This window comes from Prionailurus bengalensis, chromosome C1, assembly GCF_016509475.1.
Source record: "Prionailurus bengalensis isolate Pbe53 chromosome C1, Fcat_Pben_1.1_paternal_pri, whole genome shotgun sequence".
NCBI lineage: Eukaryota > Metazoa > Chordata > Mammalia > Carnivora > Felidae > Prionailurus > Prionailurus bengalensis.
The window spans coordinates 163,119,668-163,136,450 of NC_057345.1; the positions used below are offsets into that span (position 1 = coordinate 163,119,668).

General features: G+C 43.6%; 1 protein-coding gene across 1 annotated transcript in view; it reads right to left on the minus strand.

The window, feature by feature from the left end:
* SP3 (Sp3 transcription factor) overlaps positions 1 to 4,330 on the minus strand; it is a 60,492-nt gene extending 56,162 nt beyond the window's left edge. The window contains exons 1-3 of the mRNA XM_043577074.1: positions 4,172 to 4,330; positions 3,394 to 3,548; positions 2,718 to 2,840 (exon numbers count right to left, since the gene is read on the minus strand). Of these exons, the coding sequence (XP_043433009.1) occupies positions 2,718 to 2,840; positions 3,394 to 3,548; positions 4,172 to 4,178 (285 nt within the window). The 5' untranslated portion in view covers positions 4,179 to 4,330. The remainder of the gene's footprint in view (positions 1 to 2,717; positions 2,841 to 3,393; positions 3,549 to 4,171) is intronic.
* Positions 4,331 to 16,783: the final 12,453 nt, after the last annotated feature.

Sequence of the window (16,783 nt, forward strand, 5' to 3'; positions counted from 1 at the left end):
CAGAAACTCACATGAATACAGATTGGACAAATTAATGTGACATAAAGGTCTACTTCTTACATTTCTTGATTTATTTTTAAACAACTTTTAATAATAAAGTACAAAAAGGGCTTTGACATCAAACCAACTTTGGGAGTCCATGCTGTGGAACATTACAGTTGAGAATGCCTTATGATTAGACCTATTCAACACTGGTCTGAAGGTAACCAAACATTCTTGGCCAGGATCCAGAAAGAACCCCTAACATATTATAACAAATTCTAAATTCAAAATACTTAAACAAAACTTAAAACAAATCTCCAGTGTAGCTCACTGGCTTTTCAATGCCCTTTTAATCTTAAAATACCAAACTCAACTAGCATAAAGTTGAATTTTATGTGTATTTCCACTTGATTTCATACACAATACTATATGCAAAGTGTTACCCTGGATTAGATCCTGGAACAGACAATGGGCATTAGTGGGGAAAAAAGTAAAATGAGAATGAAGTCTGTAATTTAGTTAATAATACTGTATTATTGTTACTTTCCTAGTTTTGACAAACATGGTTATATTAACATTAGGGGAGGCTGGGTGAAGGGTATAATGTAACTCCCAGTTCTATCTTTGCAACTTTTCTATAAATATAAAATTACTGCAAAATAAAATTTTAAAAAAGCACAGCTACAAAAGCTCTTAACAGGCCTCTCATGATTCCCAGTAATTTGAGTGATTACAGTTAGATTACCTAAGCACATTTTTAAGTAGAAAAAAATGCCCATAAAAATTGCTTAAATTTTTTCATTTTCTGAGATGTACATGTCTGAAATTCATTTTTAAAATGGAAAACTAATTTTCCCACTTGCTAAGGCAAACATACTCAAGCCAGTCTTGCTAATTCTACTCGGTGAAAAAAATTTATGCATGCATACCAAACATACAAAGAAAAAAGTGCTCCTACTGATTCTAGTTCACGTTCATCTGGCGGGAAATGTGATGTCAGTAGAGATTTGGTAACTGAGAGGAGGAGTCAAAGAGGCAAGGAAACAAGCTCCCTACAAGTATATGGCCACAGGAGGATGAGACTAGAGACAGTGTTCTACTCCCAGGGCTGAGATTCCCATCTACAAGTACATATACATATACATATTTTTCACCCATAACTTCCTCCTTCACTCCTCCCCTCCCCCTCCCCTAACAGTGAGCTATATACACTTGCTAAGTTGTGGTTACAAGTTTTTGTTCTAATTGAAAATATTTTAAAAGATAAGTAGAAGCAATCTGCTTCACAATTTTACTTGTACAGTGTTTTTTAAGATAAACCATTTGTTTTGGCTCTATGGGCCTAGAGGAATAATTCGTTAAAAAATGCTTACCAATCCGTAAGTTTAAAAGTAACAATGCCTCTCACAAATATAATTTTATGCTTTTACATTTTAATCAGCTTACAAAAGCACAAAACCTAAAATACTTTCTAAGACATTAAAACTACTCATATACCTCTACAATATAATTTGAAGCACTAAAAATACAAATACAATATTTAACAATATAGCTTAACATTAGCTTCACTTTTAGTGCCTAGACATACTAAGAATTTCCTGCAGAGTATGCCAAATATCAAACTTTTCTGTCTATAGTGACTATTCAAAATATCTCTACACAAACCAATTCCCATAATCCACCTCAAAAAAAAAAAAAAAACTGGGAGAGGTTTTAATTACTTAACAAATGAACACATCCACATGTTTAACACAACAGCGACGATTCAAACAGATAAAATTCACAACTGATTGTCTTAAAAATTTTGTCTAGCTAATTTGTATTAAGCACTCATGAAACACACTGACCAGCTCCACCCTCTGCCCCCAAACTAAAAACACTACGAACAGGATCCCATCACATTGTATCAGACCGGTAATCATAACAAAATGGAAATACAGCTCTGCCAATCACATTCAACTGTAAGTACAGTATACGTTAGTATGCATGTAAATACAATTCCTTAGAGGTACTTTTGTTTCTAACACTGGTATTCCATATTCAATTTCAAAAGCCAAAGTATCGTCTAAGTAACTTCGCGGATTTCAACCGTCGCGAATTAAATGTTTCACTTACTCCACTTACGAAAAATCACAAATTTAAGTCATCTGCAAAAACTAAAATTCATCAATTTAGAATGGCCACTAAAAAAAAAAGCACTCACAAAGTATTCACTGCTGCATACAGAAAGGTAATTCAAAGACTAAACCTTCATTCCTTTTTTGGTTTCTTTTTAGCAATTTAAGATTTAAATCAGTAAGAACTAGTAAGTTGCAGCAGAAAAAGCTCCAGGTTCAAAAACACTAGAAACTAAAGACACTGCCTCTGTAGTTGATACTATCTATGGCCGATAGGCTGTGCTTGAAAATTTTGTAGTGTTCAGCGAAGGAGTTTTCAGCACTGATATGAAATGCTCAAACATCCATTTTGGAGTCCTCCACCCCCGCCCTCTCTGACTTCATTTTGTAGTGAATTTGGATCGAGGCGCCACAGTGACAATTTAGAGAAAGCCGGGGCTGGCCTCTGATCCACAGAGGCATGCTAAGGAACCCGAAAGGGCGCCCCGGCTGCGCGATCCGTCCGTATCGCGGAAGACGCGGGCGCCCGGGAGGCCTTTTGGGCAGGCGGGCGCGCCACAGGCCCGGGATGGCGGGCCCAGGGCCTTGGCGGGGGCGGGCCGCGCGCGCGAGACTTACCGCTCCGGCGGCGGCGGGGGCCCCGGCTGCGGCAGCCGCCTCCTCCTCGTCGTCGCCCGGCGATGGCGGCCCTATCTTGCTGCAGGTAGCGGCCAGCAGGGCGAGCGGTGACGGCTGAGTGTCCTACCCCCGATGGGCGGGTTCAGAGAGGGAGACAGGGGGAGGGGGTGGCGGTTAGGGCCGGGCCGCCGCTCGCACAGGAAGTGCGCCTCGGTCCTCGCAGGCTGCGCCCGGGCGAGCGCCAGCCCGCGCTCTCCTCCTCCTCCTCGACTCCGGCTCGAGTCCTCCCGCTCGCACGCACACCAGCTCCACCGTCCGCGGGAAGGCGGGCGGCAGGCTGCGCGCCGGGCCTCCACCTTCCGCCCGGAACCCACCCCCGGGAGGGCGCACACGCTCTCACGCTCGCGCACACACACACACACACACACACACACACACACACACACACACACACGCGGGCGCGCGCGCGCACACACACACACTCACACACACACACACACACTCACAAAAAGGCGGCGGGAGGGGGAGCGCGGGCGGGGTCGGAGCGTTGGCGCCTCGGGCGGGCAGCTCCCGGGGCGGGGGGAGGGGAGGAGAGAGGCGCGGAGGGAGGGGAGAGGCGAGGGGAGGAGAAAGCGGCGCTAGGGGGGAGCCGGGCCGGGGCTCAGCCGCTCCTCACCTGGGCCGCCGCCGCCGCCGCCGCCACCGCGCCGTTTCCGTGCTGCTGCTGCTGCTGCTGCAGATACTCGCCGTGGCCGCCGCCGCTGCCGCCGCCGCCGCCGCTGTCCACGTCCAAGGCAGCCATTTCCTCTTGTTTCACGGGCTTTTCGGGAGCTGCAGGCACAGCGCGGGGGGGTGGGGGTGGGGAGGAAGGCGGGTGGAGGAGAGGGAGGGGGCCCGCGGGCCGAGGCGAAATTACTCCGAAAGCCCGGACCGAGTCCCCTTCCCCTCCCCCACCCGCCCCCCGGCGGCGGCGGCGGCGGATCCCTCCTCCTCTCCTGCTGCTGCCCCCGCCCGCCGCTGCCTGTAACCCTCCTCCTCCTCCTCTTTCCCTCCTCCTCCTCCTCCCCGCGCTGCCCCTGCCCCCTCTCCTCTCCTCTCCTCCCCTTTCCCTTCGCGCCGCTCGCTCTCACTCGCGCTCGCTCCTCTCGCACCGTCAGTCACTCACACACGCCCGCCCGCCGCCCGCGCCCGCACACGGGGGGATGCGCTCCCGGCGGACCGGGCCGCCCGCCCCAGGGCCCGGCAGGGACACGGCGTTGCTGGGGCTTAAGGGGTGGACGGTGGCTGGCCGGGAGGGGAGGGAGGCGGAAGGGAGTGCGGCTTTCTGCCTCTCACAGACACTCGGTCGCACACACGGGGCCGGGAGCCGGCGGCGGCGGCCCCGGGCTGGCTGTGGTCGGCGGCGGCGGCAGCGGCGGCGGCAGCAAAGGTTGCTCTCTCTCGGCTTTACGTACCGGTCATAGTGTGTTTAGGGCACCTCAGGCGGGGCTCCCCGCCGCCTTACACATGGTGAGGAGCGAAGGCGGCGGCGGCGGGAGAGGATGCGGGAAGCGGCGGCGGACACGGCCGGAGCGGTCCGGGGATTTTTTTTTCCTATTTTGATTGACTGTGCGGGAAACACAAAAGGTGGAGCCTCCAGCCCAAAAGGGGGGAAGAGGGTGACAGCCCGCCCGGAAGTCCCGCCTCTCTTCTCCGCGCTCATTCGCCGCCACGCTCTTGGTCGGCAGTGCTCATTGGTCCGGATGCCCGTCAGTCGCTCGGTCAGCCGGCGCGCTTCCTGTTTGCCCCCGGGTGGAAAGAGAGAGACAATAAGCGGCCGTGGCGGCGTAGGTTCCCGAGAGCGGCTACGGCTCGACTGTTACCCCGCTGTGCCCGCCTTGCTCGCCGGCTGCCGCTGCCAGGCCCCAGACGCAGGCCTCTTTCACCTCGCAGGTGCTTGGAGCAGGCCCAGCCAAGCTGTAGAGAGCTGGGCCGGGGAGGAAATCCGTCCCCGGCGGCCCCGGTTCCACTCGACGCTTCCTCCATCCCGACAGCAGCCTCCGCCGGTTCTCCCCAGGGCCTCACGGTCTCGGAGCCGCCGCTTTGCGCTGCCAGAAGGCCGCCGCCGCTCAGCCCCGGGGCTGCCGCTACGGCCGCTGCAGCTACTGAGCAAACCAGACCCGCCCCACGAGCCCGGGGGGAGGGAGTTGGTATTGGGGGAGACACCCCCTCCGAGGCTGGAGGAGGATTTTCTCTCTCACACATTCAGCTCTTAGATTCACAGTCAGAGCCATCTCGTTCCCATCCCCCTTAGCCCCAGGTTTTCCACGCGTCTCCCACTTGTACGTACCCTGGAGGCAGGCATTGAAAACAAAAATCTCAGTTCACCTCACTAACGGGAGAACTTTTTTCATTCTGGCCAGTGGCACCAAAACAGGCACTTAAAGTGTATCTCATTTGGTACGTAGCGAGTATATATATTCAACGGGGCAGAATAATTTTTTTAATCCACTCAATCATTTTGCTGGTCAAACATACATTATTCCCTGATTTTGGATCGTTTTGGTAACAAGTCAACATCCGAAAAAACCCACCAACTATTACCAACATCTTAAAAACAGTGATTCTTAGTATTTTTTCTTGGAACATTTTAGGTATTTACTTTAAAATCTCATTTCACGTATTGGACTAGTTTAACACTACTTTGCCCTAATCACCCTTCATATCTTGCTTTTGTCCTGGAGGGAGAGTAATGCTTAGGCTTTGTGTGTGTGTGTGTGTGTGTGTGTGTGTGTGTGTGTGTGTGTTTTGCCAACTAACATTTCTGCGTATGACCTTTAGATCTAATTGCCAAGAAAGGTTAAATTCAAGAGGTGGAAACACTGTCCACAATAACCCTTTTTATTAGAAATCTAACTCAAACAAGAATTAATGTTTCAATTATTGTATTTTGTGTGATAGAGTTGTGCAGTCCAAGCAATTGAACTAGATTTTGTGTGTGCTAACTAAATACAATTCTTAGCCCGTTTGTGAGACACTAAATTTGCACCTCGATTCTAAGGCACTTATACTTGTAACCTATACTCATAGGATCAAAAACACTATATTTGGCACTTAATGTACAAAAGACATAACTTCTAGGGAAATAACCTAAAAACCACAAACATGCAAAAACAAGACTTGAAATTCAGAATTTCAAGTTGATCTCATCTAATAGTAAGACCTTTGGTCTCATATTGAAATAGAAGAATAACTTTAAAAGGCGAGTAGCATAAATGCTGTACTATTTTACCCTTAAGTTTTTTAAAGGAAAATTAAAGCATCAGAATAAGCTGGCTTGGGATGGGGGGAGGAATGGGAGGCTTGAAGAGGAGGACAGACCTGAGAAAAGTGGAGTAGGAGAGGAGGAACGTCACGGTATTGTCACTTTTCTGGCATGGATATGTTGGATAGAGGATCATTCTGTCCCTAGAAGAGGGATTTTCAGCTGTTTCTCTAAGAGTGGCAACGTGTTTTATGAGTCTAAGATACCACCTACGTGCCCCTTTTACAAAGTCTTAGTCCAGCCACCTATAGAGAGCAAAGTATTTGGCCACAGGAATTCATTTCCTCATTGGTGCCAACTGACAAATGGAATGCAGAAATCATTTTCAAACCTCTTTGGTTCATAGACCATTCTGGCAAGATGCAAAAATACCTCACTCATTTAATCTTTCTGAAAAGGGAAACTAACCTACCAGAGCTAACTATTCTGCTTTTAATGCAGCACTTTTAAGAGCTATATATACCAAAAGCATTACTACTACATAATCAGATTCACAGGACCCCCTCAGCCCACACTTAAAAGAGTGATCGTCATGCAATATCTTAAGGCTGGAAATGAAGACAGTCTCCGGACAGAATACCTTTTTCTTGGCTATTCCAGCACTGTAGTCAAATCTTGAAGTACAGCTTATGTTAATTAAAAGATAGCAGGGTTTTCTCAGTAGAATCTACTGCCACATTACATAAGAATCCAGAACTGCAGTTGCTTATTACGAAGGGAAGCACCATGCTGGACATCATTTATACTTTCTCCTTTGCAAAGATGATTTCAGGAAGTTCTGTGCTGGCCACTGTTTTACATCACAGTAGGAGAGCTGGGTGTTACTATATTTTCCTTTATCCTCAATTTCCTCACTTATTTTTGTATCTTCTATGTCTTTGTGTAAAGTTTTCTGAAATCCTTTGGAAACATAAATGTCAAAGGGCCTAAAAGATTTCTACACCCAATCCATGAACTTTAACCCATCTTCAACCCCCTTTTTCTCTGCAAAGAGAAGAGGCTACTAAATAATGCTGGATTCACATCTGTAAGAGCCTAGCCATTCTGTATTAAAAACAGCAACAGCCCCGATGAACTGCGCCACAGCTGAAGGACTCTTCCCTTTCCCTCATAGTCTCTACTGCTTCTCTTCCTTCCTGAGCATCTGTAAGTGGACCATATGAAACTGCCAATACTCAACCATTTTCATCTAAATGGCAATTTTTAATAGTTATACCTAAATCAATGTCTCTTTGACATAACCTTTGTTGCTATGATTGTGACCCTCCTCTTACCTACCCCTGGATCTCTTTAACCTGTTCACACTGGATTTCAAGAATCTTCAAGTTCTATTTACATAATCACTATCATATTTCAGAAACATTCTGGTTGACATTGACTAGTATACTTAACCCCCTTCATACTTTCTATCTTCCCTACCCTATTAAAAATATACCTCGGGGCGCCTGGGTGGCGCGGTCGGTTAAGCGTCCGACTTCAGCCAGGTCACGATCTCGCGGTCTGTGAGTTCGAGCCCCGGGTCAGGCTCTGGGCTGATGGCTCAGAGCCTGGAGCCTGTTTCCGATTCTGTGTCTCCCTCTCTCTCTGCCCCTCCCCCGTTCGTGCTCTGTCTCTCTCTGTCCCAAAAATAAATAAACGTTGAAAAAAAAATTAAAAAAAAATATATACCTCAAAAAAGGAAAACAAAAAGTATATACCTCAAAGACATATTTCTTATTTTTTCTTAATCTACCAAAAGAGAGAGTATTTGGGGGCTTTTCCTATGTGCCAACTCCTTCACATTTTTAATCCTCACAGCCTTAGGAGATATGTATCATAGACTTATCACTTTATAGATGAGGAAACTGAGGTTAAGCAAGATTATGGGACTTGTTCCGTGTTATTTTTCAAATAGGTGGCAGAATCAGGATTTAAACCCACGTGTGTCAGTTTCACCAATCAACATATCAAGTTTTCTTAAATCACCAGTTTAAGAGTTTCATCTACCTATTATGGAAAAAAGAAAAGATAAAACACAATAGGGGTACCTGGCTGGTTCAGATGGTACAGCATGGGACTCTTGACCTCAGGGTCCTGAGTTTGAGCCCCACAGTCGGTGTAGAGATTTATACTCAAACAAACAAACCCCTCACACACATATGCAATAAAGTAGATAAAATAGGTACATATGTATAAGGAAGATCATTTAAATTTATTTTTATTTTAGAGAAAGAACACACAAGGGGGGAGATGGGTCTGGGAGAGAAAGAGGCTCCATGCTGAGCGCAGAGCCCCGGAATCACAACCTGAGCCAACATCAAGAGTCAGATGCTTAACCAAATGAACTACCCAGGTGCCTGAGGAAGATCATCTTTAAAGCAAGTCTTAGGGTGTGAACTCCATGTGTCATCATCATATTTTGAATGCTCTAACCAATACCTAACACATTGTGGATGTTTAAAATTAAGCAGAAAGATTGTTAAGATAATTATCTTGTGGGAAAACAAATGATGAATTAAACCAATAAATACTATATGATAAAATTTGTTCAACCTTATAATAATCCTCCTCTTTCAAAATCACTTTTCCCAAGTAAGTTAGACCCGCATTTTCATTCATTCATTCATTCATTCATTAATGAATAGCATCCTAGTACAAAAGGACTCATCTTTTCATAATTCAAGGGATCTCATTCTCTTGATCTAACTTATTGACATACCTAGATATTCTAAACTTTCTAATTGCCCATAACACTTATGAAACCATCTTAATGTCAGTCTAGGAAGCTAAGTGCGCTGACAGATTTCTGAGTCATTGCAATTTTCTGAAAAAAGATGGTTTATGTATTTCTACCTTGTTAATCTGTCTTCAAATGGGGCATCTGGGCAGCTCAATCGGCTAAGCACCCAACTCTTGGTTTTGGCTCAGGTCATGATCTCACGGTTCCTGAGTTTGAGCCCCGTGTTACCCCAAACCAGGCTCCACACTGACAGTGCAGCACCTGCTTGGGATTCTCTCCCTCTCTGCCCCTCGCCCCCCTCAAAATAAACTTTAAAAAAAATGTGTCTTTGAATTATAGCGTCTTCTTAATTGCCTTTCTTAGAATAATATAAAATGCTAGAAAGTCTCTTGGTTGTAAATTAGCAAATTGATGAGGTAGCCATACTTAACAAATGACACTACTAGCCTGATTCCACTAAGGTATGATGTCCTTAAATGATGAGAAACAACCTTCAACCTGAACTATATTCATACTTTATTTCATGATTCACTGTCTTTTAATAGAATTTTTTCTATTCTTTAATCCTGTAATCCAGACATATCCATCAACTACAGTGGATCCTTGAACAACACGGGTTTGAACTACATCAGTCCACTTTATGCAGATTTTTTTTCAGTAAATACAGTACAGTACTGTAAGTGTTTTTTCTCATGATTTTTTAATATCATTTCTCCGCCTTACTTTATTGTAAGAATACAGTGTATAACATATATAACATACCAAATATGAGTTAATCGACTGTTTAAGTTATCGGCAAGGCTTCCAGTCAACAGCAGTCCATTAATAGTTAAGTTGTAGGGGATTTAAAATAGGTTGTAGGGGTATATGCAGATTTTCAACTGTGCAAGGGGTCAGCGCCCCTAACCCCATGTTGTTCAAGGGCAAACTGTATTCCCAAAAGAGCCAACCATACCCAAGGCCTAGTTAGAGAAAGTAAGAGAAAAGGGAAAAAAAGAATCAGGTGGCAGGGAAAAAGCTGGATAGAACTGTATAAAGTATTGAAAACAGTTTTTACCTGAAGGAATGGAAGTTTTCCAATTACCACTAAAATGGTTGAAATGTCACACCATGTCATCATTCCGTTTCAGTCCAAGAGGTGGAGTACAAAATAAATGCAATTATACATACACATACATCTATATATATTATATTTATAATATATAGTATAATCCACAATGATTAATAAGTTATGGTGTATTCATTAAGTAACATTTAAAATAAATGAAAAAAGATGATTCATTATGGATAAATCTCAGTAACGTTAAGTGAAAAAAGCTTGTTACAGCAGGATAAACAGTATAAATTTTATATATATGGAGTTGAAAAACATACCAACTTATATTCTGCACTACATGTGGGATAAAACTATAACATCTTGCATGGGAATGATAGACGCTAAATTTTATTTTTTTAATGTTTATCTTTGAAATAAAGAGAGCACAAGTTGGGGGGGGGGGGTGCAGAGAGAGGGAGACACCGAATCCGAAGCAGGCTCCAGGCTCTGAGCTGTCAGCACAGAGCCCAACGTGGGACTCAAACCCATGAACTGGGAGATCATGACCTGAGCTGAAGTCGGACGCTTAACTGACTGAGCCACCCAGGCGCCCCACAAATGCTAAATTTTAAGTGGTGACAACCCTGGGTGTGGAGAGGAGAATGAGATCTGAATGCATTTCTCAAGAGGCTTTGTATTTGCAAGTTTTACTTAAGTTATGCTGAGTATGTTATTCTGGTCTTGTCCTCTATTACTACTGTTCGCCTGAAATACTTCATAATCATAACTTTAAACAAAGAGAATAAATTAATAAATGAGTCTATGGCAGAGTAGTAAAATAAACATGCCCAGGCAACTGATTGACTGAAGGAGTGGAGGGGAGGGAGAGAATGATTCACATATGACTAAGTTTTCCAGCTTTAGTAACTGGAAAGATGCGTTAGAATAAGGAATATAAAAAATGGGAATGGGTATGGGTTGGACAATCATGAGTTTCATTTTAGATGTGTTGAGTTGGAGGGGCTAGGAGAATATCCATGAGATATCTAAGAGACTATTGTAAATTTGAACCCAGAGCTAAAAAGAGAAACAAGTGTAGGGCATGGATTTGGAAGCCTGTGAAATAATAGAAAAAACATATATTGGCCTCTGCACCTGGCTCCTGGCACAGAGCCCCTAAAACTCTTGTGATTTCCTAAGCGATCAGAAGGTACATCTAACTCTAGGTACATCTTGTGTTCAAATATTTGATCTTTGACCCTGGATCTTGACACAGAGCACCTAAATCCCTTGGAATGTCCTAGATGATAGGAGCATCTTTTGTTCTAATGAGGTGACTTGGGGTGGGCTCCTGGACAGGGGCTGGTCACTAGAAAGACCAAGCCATGATTAGAGGCTTAGAACTTTCAGTCCCACCGCCACCCCCTGGAAAGGTACTGGAAAATGAGTTAATAATTGGACATGCCTATGTGATGAAGGCTCCATAAACATCCTCTAAGTACAGAGTTTGAAGAGCCTTCCAGGTTGCTGAACTCATGAAGTTGCTAGAAAGGTGGCATGCCCAGAGAGAGTATGGAAGCTACGCCCCCCATTCCCCCTGTCTTGCCCTATGTGTCTCTTCATCTGTTTATCTACATCCTTTGTGGTAAACTGGTAAAGGTAGGTAAGTGTTTCCCTGAGTTCCGTGAGACATTCTAGCAAATTATCTAATCCTAGGAGGAAGTTGTGGGAACCCTGATTTATAGCCTATTGGTCCAAAGCACTTGCAATTCAGGGCACCTGGGTGGCTTAGTCTGTCAAGCGTCTAACTCTTGATTTGGGCTTAGGTCATGATCTCATGGTAGTGAGATCAAGCTCCATGTCAGGCTCCCTGCTGGGCATGGAGCCTACTTCGACTCTTTCTCTCTCCCTCTGCCACTCCCCCATAGGAACATGCTCCCTGGCGCTTTCTCCCAAAAACAAAACAAAACAAACAAACAAACAAAAAACAGAAAGAAGAAAGAAAGAAAGAAAGAAAGAAAGAAAGAAAGAAAGAAAGAAAGAAAGAAAGAGAAAACTGGTGAACTGGTCTCTAACATCAGGACAGTCTTGCGAGATTGAGCCCTTAAACCATGAGGTCTGACACTAACTCCAGGTAGATGGTGCCAGAACTGAACTGAACTGTAAGGCACTCAGCTGGTGTTGGTTGGTGTGGGCATAAACATGCACATTTGGTACCAGAAGGGAGAATGTTCTGAGCATCGTGAATGTGAGAATAAAGAGAAAAACCAGGGAGCTTTTCCTAGATGGAGCCCTTACCATCTTCATAGGTGCACTTAACTTCTAACATGAACAGTCTCCCCATCCTTAAAAAGCCTCCTTGTGACTCTGAAGTTTTCTTGAATTATTGTCTTCTTTCTTTCTTTCCCTTCCTTCTCTGAGGTCTCAATAACTTTCTACCTACTGCCTCCCTAATTTAGTGCTATACTCAGTTTCTGTGCCTACGATGCTACTCAAAATTGCTGTCTGAAAGGTTGCCAAGGACTTCCTCATTGCAAAACCATGGGTTCCCCATCCGCGCTGATTTTCATTCTTTTTCAGGTTTCTTAGCATTTGACACTTAATCCTTAAAACTCTCTCCTCCCTTCAAAGGTCATCTGCTCTCTGGTTTTCTCCCAAATGAGTATTTCTCCATTACTTCTCAATGCTGTCCAGTAATGTTATCTGTGATGATGGAAGCACTCTGTTCGCACCTACCACGTGGGGCTATTGAGCACTTGAAATACAGCGAGTATGACCAAAGAACGGAATTTTTCATTGTATTTAATACTCATTAATTTAAATTTAAATGGCTGTGTGTGGCTAGTGACTACCATATTGGACAGTGCAGCTTTCAAGTTTCTTTTTCTCCTCCTAGGTCCTAAATACAAAAACATTACTTCAGACTCAGTTTTTGATTTCCTGAACTTCTCTTTAAAACTCATCCTCTGGAAGCTGAACCATTCTCGGAACTTCAGCCATGTCTCTAAATTTAATCCCCAAATCTTCTCTTTAATTGCCTCCTGTCACCTTGACTTCCTCAAGCACTAAAAATTCTCTTAATCTCTTCGGGTGCCTGAGTGACTCAGTTGGTTAAGTGTCAGACTTCAGCTTAGGACACAGTCTCATTCACAATCTCATAGTTCATGAGTTCGAGTCCCGCGTCGAGCTCTGTGCCGACAGCTTAGAGAACCTACTTTAGATTCTGTCTCCGTCTTTCTCTGCCCCTCCCTGGCTTGTGCACGGTCTCTCTCTCTCTCTCTCTCAAATATACATAAACATTAAAAAAAGTAAAGGGGCGCCTGGATGGCTCAGTCGGTTAAGCATCTGACTTCGGCTCAGGTCATGATCTCACAGTTCGTGAGTTCAAGCCCTACGTGGGGCTCAGTGATGACAGCTCAGAGCCTGGAGCCTGCCTCAGATTCTGTGTCTCTCTGCCACCTGCCCCCCTCCCTCAGGCTCTGTCTCTGTCTCTGTCTCTCTCTCAAAAATAAACATTAAAAAATTTTTCTTAATAAATAAGTAAATAATAAAAAATAAAATAACAATTCTCTTAATGTCTCAACATTTACCTCAAACTCAGAATATTCAAAGCTGAACCCATAACTCTACGGAACCAGCCCCCCTTTCCCTTATGACATTCCTGTCTCTGACAACAGTGTCCTCAGCATTTTCTCACATGCCCACACGTGAAATTACCCCTGTCACATCTCTTTCTTCTCCCATTGGCAGCCTGTTACCGGGTGCTAACAAGTCTTCCTGCAGAATGTCTCAGCTATCTGCCCATTGAGCCCACAAAATTTACTGAACCCCACCCTGCCAGATACTGCATGACCTCCACCTTCAAGAAGCAGATAATCTAATTAAAAGACAAAATATTAATAATATATGAAATTCAGATAATATAGAAAAGAAATAACAAAGTCTAAAGTTCACTAGATGCGTTGCCAAAGCAGTGCCCTCTGAATTCAGAAATCACTGAGGGGCAGTCAGCTCCTTCTGAAAGAGATCAAAGCATGCTCTGCCCTGGGCTGGCCTTCCGTAGCTCTAGAGAGTACTCCAGACTTTCCCTGATCCTTTCTGTTCTGCATCTGCTGCCAAAGTAATCTTCCTTTACCTTGCTTTAAGGGGCGCCTGGGTGGCTCAGTCGGTTAAGCGTCCGACTTCAGCTCAGGTCATGATCTCGTGGTCCGTGAGTTCAAGCCCCGCATCAGGCTCTGTGCTGACTGCTCAGAGCTTGGAGCCTGTTTCGGATTCTGTGTCTCCCTCTTTCTCTGACCCTCCCCCATTCATGCTCTGTCTCTCTCTGTCTCAAAAATAAATAAACGTTAAAAAAAAAATTAAAAAAAAATGTCAGTGGTTCCTGGGGTGCCTGGGTGGCTCGGTAGGTTAAGCACCTGACTCTTGACTTTGGCTGGGTCGCGCTCTCAGGTTTGTGAGTTCAAGCCCCGCATGGGACTCTGTGCTGATGGTGTAGAGCCTGCTTGGGATTCTTTCTCTCTCATAAATCAACATAAGGAAAGTTTTTTAAAAATGTTAAGTCATTCCCAAGATGTAACAAACACAACTCTCTTGCAACTCCTCACTGCCCTGTGTTTAATCACCCTTCCCACCAGGACTGTGCTTCCCACTCTCCTACTCTCATACAAATTCTCACATGCCTTCAAGCTTCCTTTCAAGTCTTAACCTCTGCCATAAAGCCATTGCTTCCAACAATTGGTTATTCCCTCCCCTTTAACTTTCCGTTACATTTGAATATGTACCCTTAATTCAAGACAGGGCTGTCACCACTGTTTAAATTATATACATATTGTGTACAAGCATGATGTATCAGCTTCCCTGACTTCCCTGAACCAAGGAAGGAGAGGGGTATGGTTTGAAAACAATATAGCTCTTCATGTGTCCCCCCGGGACATTTTTCTTAAAGCTATGGCATGAACTTATTTGAATTTCCAATATTAAAGAAAAATGGTAGATGTGTATGCTTTATCAAAACACCTATCTTGTTTAATAAAAGAGTTCAAGAAACAGATCTACGGCGGTGAGCAAATCGAAGATAACCAATAAATATCTGTTGAGGGGCGCCTGGGTGGCGCAGTCGGTTAAGCGTCCGACTTCAGCCAGGTCACGATCTCGCGGTCCGGGAGTTCGAGCCCCGCGTCGGGCTCTGGGCTGATGGCTCAGAGCCTGGAGCCAGTTTCCGATTCTGTGTCTCCCTCTCTCTCTGCCCCTCCCCCGTTCATGCTCTGTCTCTCTCTGTCCCAAAAATAAATTAACGTTGAAAAAAAAAAATTTTAATATCTGTTGAATTATTCACTGCTTTCAATAAACCACACATTTGGATTGTTGGGATTAAAGTTTCAGACTTCTTATTTTAATGGAGAAACTGCTAATAAAATGACCTGCGAGTTGTAAAGCGGCCACAAAACTAGTATTCACCAGCTGAACAAATCATCAGAAACTCATAAGGAAATCTTTAAATGTTTTTGTTATATGCCATTTGAAATATATACAATATGTGTAGCATATATGTAAGTTGTAAAGCATAATAAATAATAAGTTTCGTGACCGGGTCAACTAATTTATTTCTGGTATTGACAGGCCACTCATAATTTAAGGGTTCTACCATACTTGAGAGCAAGTGTCATTATGTTTGCTCTAATTGTATATATTCCAGTGAGTCATTTGCTCAGTCTAGTACATTAAAAATATAATTAATATTTTTATTGAAATATTAACATTTACATGAATATTTAAATTCTGCAGTCAATATTCCTGCCTCACTCATAGCATTTGAATGCTTTTTATTTATTTCTAGCACAATCATGTACACATCTAATGAGTTTTTCCTTTTTTTTTACTCTATTTTGAACATTCTGATTTCATACTACCGCGAGATAATCTTTCTACTTCATATTTCCTCCACACTGAAATGAATAAGCCACTTATCTGCTTATGGTACTAGTCTAGTCAAGTCATTTCATTCCTTCTTTGTATTGACTGTCCCTCCCTCTGGTTTTGTATGACCAGCTTACTGCATGTTCCTTCTTCTAAGTCAATGAGATATAAAATGAAAAAAAAAAAAAATTGGTCCTAATATTGATCCCTGGAGCTTTGTAATCCATCTGTTCCAAACTCTTCCACACGTTGACATCAAAGTCAGTGTTTAATCTACTTAAGTAGTTCATCCCTATACCATACTTCTCTAACTTCTAGATTAGTTGTTGGTATAGTATTCTTTTCATGGTGCTTTATCCTAAGTAATTGGCTCATGGCTTCCCTCAGCTGATATTTGTCATTATATTTCACATCACTGAGGCAGATGAGATGTGAATCCATGCTGACTCTTTGAATTAAATAATAACTTTCTGATACTTCCAATCATTGATTTTCTACAAAGTTTACCAAGGTCTTATCCTCCATGGAAATTATACTTGATACTTCTAAGTTTTAGGGGCACGTGGATGGCTCACTTGGTACAGCATACAACTCTTGATCTCAGGGTTGTGAGTTTAAGCCCCACATTGGATGTAAAGATCACTTAAAAAATAAATAAACACTTTTTAAAAATTAAAAAAAAATAATTCTGAATTTTATATGCAGGAGAAAAGGGATATTTAGGGAATGATCAATAATTTAATGAGGGTTTTGTTTATTATAACTGATATAGACAGTCTATAAGTATTTTAAATCACCTTTATTGGTGAATTCAAGCATCTATTAAGCATCAGGAGGGGCGCCTGGGTGGCTTGGTCGGTTAAGCGTCCGACTTCGGCTCAGGTCATGATCTCATGGCCGTGAGTTCGAGCCCCGCGTCAGGCTCTGTGCTGACAGCTCAGAGCCTGGAGCCTGTTTCAGATTCTGTATCTCCCTCTCTCTCTGCCCCTCCCCTGTTCATGCTCTGTCTCTCTCTGTCTCAAAAATAAATACACGTTTAAAAAATAAATAAAAAAAAAAAGAATCAGGAAAAAATAACTTGAAATACAATA